This window comes from Lepidothrix coronata, unplaced genomic scaffold, assembly GCF_001604755.1.
Source record: "Lepidothrix coronata isolate B3197 unplaced genomic scaffold, Lepidothrix_coronata-1.0 Scaffold324, whole genome shotgun sequence".
Classification (NCBI taxonomy): domain Eukaryota; kingdom Metazoa; phylum Chordata; class Aves; order Passeriformes; family Pipridae; genus Lepidothrix; species Lepidothrix coronata.
This window is the reverse complement of record NW_016690504.1, coordinates 355,356-366,707: the sequence shown is the minus strand read 5'-3', so window position 1 is coordinate 366,707 and position 11,352 is coordinate 355,356. Positions and strand designations below refer to the sequence as shown.

The 11,352-nt window shown below is 49.6% G+C and overlaps 1 protein-coding gene across 1 annotated transcript; it reads right to left on the bottom strand.

The window, feature by feature from the left end:
- Positions 1-271: 271 nt before the first annotated feature.
- WNT9B (Wnt family member 9B) lies at positions 272-10,352 on the bottom strand. Its single transcript, XM_017838110.1, has 3 exons — positions 10,103-10,352; positions 2,800-3,065; positions 272-748 (listed from the first exon to the last, which is right to left on the bottom strand). The coding sequence occupies exons 1-3, from the start codon at positions 10,176-10,178 to the stop codon at positions 272-274; spliced, it is 819 nt and encodes a 272-aa protein (XP_017693599.1). The 5' UTR covers positions 10,179-10,352.
- Positions 10,353-11,352: the final 1,000 nt, after the last annotated feature.

The following is an 11,352-nucleotide window of genomic DNA, read 5'->3' as shown; positions in this document are numbered from 1 at the left end:
AGAGTAAAAATTTTAACTCAAGAGAGATATATGTCACTGTTTCAGTGTTTCTGCTGTCCCACATTCCCCCCCCTCCATTCCTCCTTCCTGATCTGACACCTGACAAAACCTCTGGTTTCCCCTGCTCCTGCAGGGGCTCTCCCTGGGCTGCAGGATGCCAACGCTGAGGACATAGGAGCACTGCACGTTTCTGGTGCTGGCCTTTGCCCTCACCCCGCAGCAGAGAATGGTGTCTCTGTCTCCCGACAGCTCCCCCGGCCTCATCCTGCCCCTACTGTTTGCAGCTGTACACCACCTCCTCCTGCATGCACTGCTGGCACTCCACGTAGCAGCACCACTGCACCTGGCAGTGGCAGGAGAAGGTGACCAGCCTGCTCTGGGTGTTGTAGCCTCTCCCGCAGCACATGCTGTCGCAGTTGCCCTCCCTGGAGCAGGTCCTCCCCGCGGTGCCCAGCGAGTATTTGCTGGGGCGGCAGAAACTGGGCGAGTCCTCCACGTACACGAGGTCGGTGGCGCGGGGGGCCGGGGGCAGCCGAGGGGACTGCCCGTGCCGGGGGGGCCCGGCCAGCTCCGAGTGCCCCACGGCATCGTTGGTGGTGCTGAACACCTTGACGGCGTCGTCGTAGCGAAGCTTCAGCAGCCGCCCGATCTCGTGGAAGGGCGAGAGCTGCTTCCAGCACGTCCGCACGGCGCAGGAGCCCGACACGCCGTGGCACTTGCACGTGGTTTTCAGGCCGTTCTTCACCGCCTGAGGAGGAGGAGAATCATAGAATCATAGAATCACAGAATCATAGAATCAAAGAATCATAGGATCAGCTGGGTTGGAAAGGACCTCTGAGATCATCAAGTCCAACCCTTGACCCAACACTGCCGTGGTTCCCAGCCCATGGCACTGATGCCACATCCAGTCTCATCTTAAAAACCTCCAGGGATGGTTAATCCATCCCTTCCCTGGGCAGCCCATTCCAATATCTGATTACCCTCTCTGTAAAAAATTTCTTCCTAATATCCAACCTACACCTCCCCTGGCACAGCTTAAGACCATGCCCTCTTGTCCTACTGCTGCTTCCTGGGAGAGGAGCCCAACCCCCACCTGGCTACAACCTCCTGTCAGGGAGTTGTAGAGAGTGAGGAGGTCTCCCCTGAGCCTTCTCCTCTCCAGCCTCAACAACCCCAGCTCCCTCAGCCTCTCCTCACAGCACTTGTGCTCCAGTCCCTTCCCCAGCCTCGTTGCTCTTCTCTGCACCTGCTCCAGGACCTCAATGTCCTTCCTGAACTGAGGGGCCCTGAACTGGACACAGCACTCGAGGTGTGGCCTCACCGGCACTGAGCACAGGAGAAGAATCACTTCCCTGCTCCTGCTGCCACACTCTTCCTGAGCCAGGCCAGGATCCATTGGCCTTCTTGGCTGCCTTGGCACACTCTGGCTCATGTTCAGCTTCCTGTCCATCCCCACTCCCAGCTCCCTTCCTGCCTGGCTGCTCTCCAGCCACTCTGTCCCCAGCCCGTGGGGCTGCAGGGGGTTGTTGTGGCCAAAGTGCAGGACCCAGCACTTGGCCTTGTTGAACCTCATCCCATTGGAATCAGCCCAACTCTCCAGTCTGTCCAGGTCCCCCTGAAGAGCCCTCCTGCCTTCCAGCAGATCAACACTCCCCCCCAGCTTGGTGTCATCTGCAAATTTGGTAATGGTGGACTTGATCCCCTCATCCAGATCATCAATAAAGATATTAAACAGAACTGGGCCCAGCACTGATCCCTGGGGGACACCACTGGTGACCGGATCCCAACTGGATGCAGCACCATTCCCACCACTCTCAGCTCGGCCCTCCAGCCAGTTCCTAACCCAGCACAGAGTGCCCCTGTCCAAGCCATGGGCTGCAGCTTTTCCAGGAGTGTGCCATGGGAGATGATGAAGTGGTGGACTTTATCTGAGCCTAGTTCTGGGCAGAGGCAGAACCTCAGAGCACAGACAGCCTGCAAGGACTTCAGTTTTATTAGTATTATTTCTATTTTATGAGGGAAAAAGTAATAGTAGTTTAAAAAAAAAATGAAGCACAGGGATGGCTACAGAGTAGACTGGTGAGCCAATGAGTGGAAAGCTCGAATGAGAACAAACAGTTGAATACCAAATAAGTTCTTCCTAAGCCTATTTGGCCCAGTAGGAGTAAAAAAAAACAAAAAAAAAAAAATCCAAAATAGTATCCAGCATGGTATATTCAAATGCAGACAGTGCTCTGATCGAACAATGAACTGGACTCAGGAAATGGGAAACAGTGATAAGCCAGTAGCCTGTAGAGGCCAAATATGGAGGCCAATAATGCCAACAGAGGCCAAAATGTTCAGTCTAATGGTCTCCCTGACCCAAACCTGTGACATCACGAGTTCCACAGCAAGTCACCAGCAGACTCATAATTGACCTCAAGAGTGTCAGCCCTTACTCTGCCTTACACATCCCATCAGCTCTGAAGCTCTGGCTGTTCACAGAGCTCCCTGTGGCTGTGGCACAGCCCATGGAGTCACTCAACCACTGAATGTTACAGCTCTTCCTGGGCTGTGTGTTGCTGTCACGCAGCCCCTGGTACCACCAGAGGATACAGGATGCTCCTCTGCCTGTCAACATGCAGCTCCTCACACCAGAGTTCAGGAGACTTTCCAGGGAGTTCTTACTGCCAGGACACACAGACAGAGGCACTGTTGTTTGTGAGCAGGGGCAGGGAATACCCCCCTCACAAACAGCCTCAGTTGGGGATGGGTTAGAAGACCTGAGGTCACTCCCACCCTGCCGGTGCGGGTCCTCACCTTGATGCCCACGTTGGTGTTGTGGATGTCCACCTTGGCCCGCAGGTCTTTGCCGATCCTCTTCTGCCCCAGGAACTTCTTGAGGAACTTGGTGCTGTACTTGAGGTTGTCCCCGCAGACCCCCCACTGCCAGGCCTTGCGGTTCTCCAGCCCCGGGGAGTCGTCGCACGTGCAGCGCTCCATGCGCCCCGCGCTGCAGGCCCGCGCCAGCGAGTGCGTCAGGGCCGCCGAGGACACGGCGTACAGGAAGGCCGTCTCCTTGAAACCTGCATTGGGACAGGGTAGGAGCAGGGTAAGGTGTTCAGCCGCCTCTACTGGCTCTCCTGACTGTCCATGGACTAAAACAAAGCACGACAATTATAAACTCAAAGAGACAAAACCCAATGAGTGCGTGAGGGCCACCGAGGACACGGCGTACGGGAAAGCCGTCTCCTTAAAACCTGCACGGGACAAAAACACTGCTTAGCTGTGCTGCTTAGGTGAGCAAAATGGGTAATCTGGGTGTGGAAGTTTCAAAAACAAGAACAAATCTAAAAAGAAAAACCCAAAAACTAAACCAAGCCCACACCGGGTGCTGTTCTTGCTTGTTGTTTCCTGTGTGCTGATTGAACTAACGGCTAGTCTGGATTTCTTCTGCAACCTTGGACTTCTAGAGGATAAAAATAGCCCAGAGAAGAGAAGACTAAGGGGAGACCTCATTGGTGTCTTCAACATCCTCATGAGGGGAAGCAGAGGGGCAGGTACCTATACCTTCACTCCTGTGACCAGTGACAGGACTCGAGGAAACAGCATGAAGCTGAGTTGGGGGAGGTTTAAGTTGGATATTAGAAAATGGTTCTTCACTCAGAGGGTGATTGGGCACTGAACAGGCTCTCCAGGGAAGTGGTCACAGCACCAAGCCTGACAGAGTTCAAGAAGCGTTTGGACAATGCTCTCAGGCACATGATGTGACTCTTGGAGTGTCCAGGAGTTGGACCCGATGATCCTGATGGGTCCCTTCCAACTCAGCATGTTCTCTGATTCTGTGATTCTGTGATTGGGACAGGGTAGGAACAAGGTAAGGTGTTCAGCCACCTCTACTGGTTCTCCTGACTGTCCATGGACTAAAACAAAGCACGACAATTGTAAACACAAAGAGACAAAACCCAGCGAGGGACACGGAGGACGGGGCAGAGGGGAAGGCAGTCTCCTTAAAACCTTTGTGGGACAAGGATTAGGAAACGGCAAGAGCAGGAAAGGCAAAGTAATAAAAAGGTTGAAGACTCCCTCACTGGCTCTCCTGACTCCTCATGACTAAAGCCAAGCACAATAATCACAGATACAAAGGCACAAAACCCAGCGAGTGTGTGAGGGACACGGGACATGGCAGATGGGAAGGCAGTCTCCTTAAAACCTGCACACGAGAAGGACAGGGAGAGGGTAGAAGCAGAAAAGGTAAAATATGGTATTCAGCCACCTCACTGGTTGTCCTGATTGTGCATGGACTGAAAAACTAAGCACAATAATTACATTAATTATAAATACAAAGAGATTAAACGCTTTACTTGCACACCACTCTATCAGAGAAGCTCCACATCGTGTTTGAAGTAACTGGTGTAGTGACACCCCAGTCTCACCCCATGGCTGTGACTGGTTCCATACAACTTCCTTGGGAGGGGCAGAGGAGGGGCAGGCCCTGAGCTCTGCTTTGTGTGACCAGGGATAGGACCCAGGGAACGGCCTGGAGTTGTGTCAGGGCAGGGTCAGGTTGGATTTTAGAAAAAGGCTCTTCCCCCAGAGGGTGGCTGGGCACTGACCAGGCTCCCCAGGGCAGTGGGCAGAGCACTAGGGCTGCCAGAGCTCCAGGAGTGTTTGGATGACACTCTCAGGCACAGGCTGTGACTCCTGGGGATGGGCCTGTGCAGGGCCAGGAGCTGCACCCAATGATCCTTGTGGGTCTCTTCCAACTCAACATATTCTGTGACTCTGTGACATGGACAGGACACCACTCATGGATCAAGGGAGGGGTGGGAAAACATCCAACTGCAAAAAGCGACAGCCGTGAAACTCCGTTTGTGCTCACCCTCCCCACGGGCTGAGGGGTGTGAATAGAGACTGCCACCGAAATCATGGGGTGGCCCAAAATCAGCAAATATGGAGTAGAGACTGGGAAAATATTTTTAAAATCTGGCCTGTTACTCAAACATGTTTTTCATTGGGGCTGTCGTGGTATTTCCCATGGAAAGATCACGTGTAGTTTGGCTGGCAAGGGTTGCATGTTGAAGGACATCTTGGCAAGAAGGACAACTCTCCCACATGGGAGTGGGGTTTCTGAATTCCTTGTAAATGATCCACTCCCAGTGACTGTAGGGTTGTGTTCTGAAGCTGTTCTCCTCCCAGAGGAGGCTTCTCAGGATTGGTTACAATCCCTGAGGTTGTGGTGTGACCATGGCACACCAGGACATTTAACCAGGAAACAAAGTACAGGGACTGAATGGAAATTCAGCCTGGAGATGTGAGATCAGACAGGAATGGGAATATTGATACGACACCCAGGAGCTCCACAGAAGTTCTGGAAACTCGGATTGACACAAACCTGACCTAAACCCCAAAATAGTTTATTTACTCATTTATATTTACCTCTTTGTCTATTCAATCCTGGGGATAATCGTAATATTCTTTCAGCAGTTCATTTGTAGAAAAGAAAACTATTAATGAGAAATTGTTTAACAAGTCCACAATTTAGGAATTAGTGCAAGGAAGAGAGACAGGTGACTGATCAACAGCTCTACGTGCAGGAATGGGTAAGATCAGCCAATATAGAAAAAAATTGGTTTATGAGAAATAGAGTGGTGGTACATTGCAAGGAGGAAAACACATTGAAGCAAACAAATATTCCACATGGGAAAATTCCGAATTTCCTTCCACATCAGAAGGAAAATCTGTTTACCCCAATAATGGAAGAGAGAGAGACAACCACAGAGACTTGATCTAGATTTACAGTTACCTGCTTGGAGCAGAGGTTGGAATTCACCTCTAGAATTCACCAAGTCCACCCTCAGATCTTTCCCTTATTATGTTCCCTCAAAGAATTCCCATCAAGTTGTAATAAGAGATCAGGCCACTGACTGCTGACATCTGAGTAACACCACCACAAATGTGACCCGAGAACAGGACACAGAGCTCTCCTGACAGTTGTCAGCAAGAAGAATGAGAAGTGTGACTGACCATGAGCACAGTGGAGAGGCTGCATTACCAGCTTCAATACACACTCCATAGGAGCTCTTTGGAATTGCAGAATTGCAGATAAAGATCCAGCAACAGTATGGACATGAGGGGAGAGTCAAAATATGGAGGAGATAAGGAGATCAACCAACCAACTCCTTCCTGCCTCACCATCTTGGTCGCTGTAAGCACTGGGACAATAATTTGCAATTAGTCTCTCTGGTTGATGATGCTCTACAAAATTTCTCAGGGTACTGGAAAAACAATGAAAGGATGTCACCAAATCCATCAAAAGTTTTAGAAAAGCTGGTGTGGGACGCAGCCACTACAGACTATGGACAGCAACATGGTGCTCACACATTTTCAACAGTGGCCAACCCACACCAGAGAAGGAGCTAAGAGGGGGTGAAATATATTTGAGATCCTAAACCTGTTAAATCATTCCAGAAGCCAATCTCCAAATGTTTACCAGATTCCCAGTTTCCTCTCTGACACACTGATCCCAGAAGCAAGGAGAACATTCCAGAAGGCCTTTCCCATACCATGTGAAGGCAGCAGTCCCCGGCAGCTCCTCAGCCCCTGCTAAATCTGGCTCTGTGGAACACCACACTGCTCCAGCTATTTCTGACCAGCAATGCTTTGGTTATCCTGTGGCACTCCATGGAAGTGCTGGCCAGCTCTCAGCCCACTGGAAATCAGAGACCGTGGCTTGTGGTCAGGCCACTGCAGACAGCAAGGACTGCACATACCAAGCAGGCTTTCAAATCATCTCCTTCTCCACCCCTCCCACCTCCTCCTAAGACAAAGCTTCAACATCTCCAGGCTGCCAAATGCTTGTCCAAAAAGTCTGAAATGATTCCTCGTTCTTTATCCTAAGGGATCGATCACCATTTAATGGTTAATTTACAAATCACGCGAGTAAAGGGAGAACTGAAAGGTCCTTCAGCCCCTGTGGAATAACAACATGCAACAGAGCAGCAGCTGGATTTTCAGTAGGACACACCACAAATGGGCAGCAATCAGCTCCAAGGAGCATGATTTAAGATCTGAGAGAGATTTCCCCATGTGTCCTGGTATCCTTCCTCCCTCTGTCACCAGAGCCAGCGGAGCCTGGAGCCGATGCTGGGCTATCAGGACCCGCTTTGGGGATGAGTCACTCCCCTGACCCCACTGACTGGGACCAAATGGAATCTGACACTTGGGGCAAGGGGGAACATCTCCATGAGATGTGTTTGCTGGGCAGTTTGGTTGCAAACATCCAGCACAGAAGGAATTTCAAGATGCTGCAGCAAACCAGCCCCCTTGGTAGGACCTTGCACGGGTCCAAGTCCTCCCCTGAGCTCTCTGGGAGGATTTCTGAGCTCAGCAGCCTATAAATACAGAGAGATGTTTGCTGCAATGGCACCACTGTTCTGAGTGTGGTGTGCTCCAGACCACAAGGAAAACTATAACAGGAGGAGTTCAGCCATGGGCTGGTTCTGCCAAAGGAAAGATGTTCATGGGCAATGATTTTTCAGTGCTACAGTGAAGGTGAGTGTTTCAGAGCAAGTGGAGGAGGGAAAACAATCACATCAACAGACCAACCAACCAATCAAAAAAGAACTGTAGAAAGATTTAGGATGGAAGGATTCTCAAGGTCTTTAGCACAACCTCCTGCTCAAAACAGGGCTAACTCAGTGCCAGCTGCTCAGGTCTTCCCCAGCTGAGTTCACAAAATCTCCCATGGTGGAAATTCCACGTCTCTGAGCTACCACTCCACTGCTGTACCATTCCTAGATTCCTCATGACATCAATGAAACCACTGCCTGAAGGTCAAAGAATCCAGCATGAGGCCAAGAAATGGACTGATGGATGGAAGGATTGTAGAGTGCTCATTTCCCAAGAAGGATTTTTTTGAGTGCCTGCATTTGAACTCTTTGCTCAAATTTTATTTCTCTTCCCTGAATCACCATCTTGTTTGAGATGAAATTCTGTTTACCTGACCTCCAGCAACCTTTATGGCACTCCTGGGACACCAAACAACCATCAGTGCTTTACAAAGACACCAACTGCCACCATGCAACAGGTTGGCTTGAAATGTCTCTCCAGAATCATTTTAAATCTAACTCTTACCATGGATTTTTAAGGAAGTGGAGAAGGAGTGCAGAAGGATTTTGCATGCATCAGTGAACAGTAACAGCTGTCATAAGTGACAATGGTCACAGAGGAGTGGTAGGTTATGCAAAGGGAGTTTCCCAGTTGTATCCAGAGAAGTATCCAGAACAACAAATAGTGCAGACTGTGACTATAAATCTGGCATTTCAAGGACTAGAAAGCCCTTGGTCTTTTTGGGGTTTTCCCCATCTCTAGAAGCAGAAAAAACATTGATGATCCAAATCAGTCACAGCAGTTTGGGACTGCCAACTGAGTGTGGCTTTTCACCCCTCACAGCTCACTAGGACATGACCTCTCTTGCACTTGTGAGACCTTTAAAGACTGTTCAAAGTGTGTATTTTTCTTTATGGTTTCTCTGGGACCATGGAGCTATCAAATGATTTGATCATTCCTAAACTCTTCAACTTCAGCAAAAGGAGTCCATTGTCTGACCAACAATTTCCAAGAGATTTCCAAGAAATGTGAGAAACAGACCAAAAGTGGCAGCTGAGAGTGTTCCTGTTCTTTGTGAAGGAACCAAACTCCTTTGGAAGCTGAAGGAAAATGAGAACCAACAACTGCTCCCAACCAAGTGTCCCCTCACCCAGGAAGGGCACCCAGCATACTTTGCTGTATTGAATCATCATTTGAGCCTTAAGATTGTGTAATAAAAGTTTTCAAACACTTCTCCTCATCTGCCGAAACAGGTTTTAAATTACAGGTGATATTTTATTTTGTCAGTCAGGAGTCCCTGGAAATGTTAAGGCTTGTCACCGCCAGATAATGAAATGTTTTGCAGCTATTTGAAGAGGAGGATTATTCAATTGTCATTTTCAAGTTCTTTGAGGTTGATGAAGGTGCAGGTGTCAGAAAAACACTCAAACTGATCACGAACAGCTTCTTCAACTAAAGAAATTTGCTTTCGTGTGCTAAAAAAAATCACAACAGAGTCTTGCAATGAGGTAAATCTGACCCTGTATGTGCTGGTTTAATAAAATATTAACTTCATATTTAATATAATAAAAATTGATAATTTTAAATGAAAATGTTAAAAATTTTCAATCCAAATGCTACTTAAAATTTGCATTTATTTTCATCAAATTTAATTTTGGCTTGTCTGGACTCTTTTTAAAAAAAATTAAGTTGCTAAATATTATTAAAGGACTGAAACTCAGTAATTCTGAAGAATGAAGTTTAGTAAATGCCACTAAAATTTATTGAAGGGCTGAAAGTCGGTAACACATAATGAGGCTTTGTTTGGATCAGGACAGGTTTAGCAAAGATACTTTTACTAAGAAATGGTTTCAGTGTCTGTCTTAATTCTATTTTTCTCAAGTTCTTATAATTTGAAGGATTTGTTATGCTCCCTCCTACCTCAAATAGAGAATTTAAGGACATTTTCTTCCTCTAAAGCATTTTGGGAAACAGAAGCCAATGGCTCTTCTGTCCACTCTGAACTTCTACAAAAACTCCAGATTTATGGGAAGGAGTCTTAGGAAAGATTTGACAACTTGCACTGAAATGCAGGTATAAACAGTCATGCTGACAAACAGAAAATAGGTATAAGTTTTGTATCTGAGAATAACAAATATAAATATCCGAAGACCTAAAAAGAGTTTTTTCTTAAAACATCCCTTGACATCAGGCACTGTCCCTTTTTCCCACAGTATCACCCTGATTCCCAGCTGAGGAGGATGCTCAGCCCGGGGAACTCCAAGCAAAAATCCACAAGCCAAGGGTGACGACTTCCTTCTACTCTCCAACGCATGACAAACCCTGCAGGAAACACGAGGACAAAGCTTGTTTTGCGGCAAAGGGGCCCAACGCGCCCGTTCCTGGGTGAAATGGATGATCTGGGCACTCTGGGCACTCCCTGGTGCCAATCAAACCCCCTTGGCTTGATCTGAGATGGACGTTCCAGGGGCTGCAGCACCGGGAGTTTCCCTGCCAACCAACTACCTTGTACCTCTCTTGAGCAGGCTGGTCCTCCCCTCCAGGCTGCAGTTCCAGCGCTCGCTGCGGAACTGGAACTGGCACTCCATGATCCCGAGGCGGATGGAATCCCGCAGGGTCTCGGCCAGGCCCGGCTCCCGCCGGCACAGCCGCTTCTGCTTGCGGGACAGCTGGAGCAGGTCACACTGCTTGACGTGCACCCTGCCCTGGGCAGAGCCCGGGGAGGGCCCCAGTGACGGGAAGTGGGTCAGGGCTTCCTTCCCGGTCAGGCTGAAAGGAAGCAGGAAAAGCAGAGGTTATGGATCCTTCATGGTCACGGCACCAAGCCTGGCAGAGCTCAGGGAGTGTTTGGGCAACGCTCTCAGACACAGGGTGTGACTCTTGGGGATGGGCCTGTGCAGGGCCAGGAGTTGGACTGGATGATCCTTGTGGGTGCCTTCCAGCTTGGCATATTCTGGGATTCTCTGAAGGCCAGGTGGGACAGGAGCTCTGAGAAACCTGCTCTAGTGGAAGGTGTCCCTGCCCATGGCGGGGAGTGGGGCTCAGTGGCTTTTAAAGGTCCATTCCAACCCAAACCATTTGGGGATTCTATGATGATTCTCAAATGGCAGCCATGGAAAGGTAATTGGAGGGCAGGATATTTGGAAAGCTGCAGCTCCTGGTACTTTACCAGCTCAGAAGATTAATCACTAAAGATTAGATCTTGTATCCCATCTCCACCACACACCAAGGCAAAGTACCACAGCAATGCTGTGGGGAGGAAGGAAAAACAAGTGTGTTGTCTCCAGCAACCCCAGGTGGGAAGGTTCTCTTGGCTCCGTGACAGGGTGACAAGGATGTGGAGGGGACTGGAGCATCTCTTGGGAGCAAGGAAAGCTGAGGGAGCTGGGGCTGTTCAGCCTCCAGAGCAGAGCCTGAGAAGGGCCCTCCCCAGGGTGTGTCAGGGGCTGCAGGGAGGGGGCAGAGGAGGGACCAGGCTCTGCTGGGAGGGCCCAGCAATGGCACAGGAGGAACGGGCAGGAACTGATGCCCGGGAAGTTCCACCTGGACAGGAGGAAGAACTTCTTTGCTGGGCAGTGACCCAGCACTGAACAGGTTCTCCCAGAGTGGGTGTGGACTCTTCCTCACTGGAGGTATTCCAGACCCCTCTGGACACAATCCTGTGCCATGTGCTCTGGGATGGCCTTGCTTGAGCAGGAAGATGGGACCAGCCACTGTCCTTTCCAACCTGATCTATTCTGGGATCCTGGGATCCTGTGACAT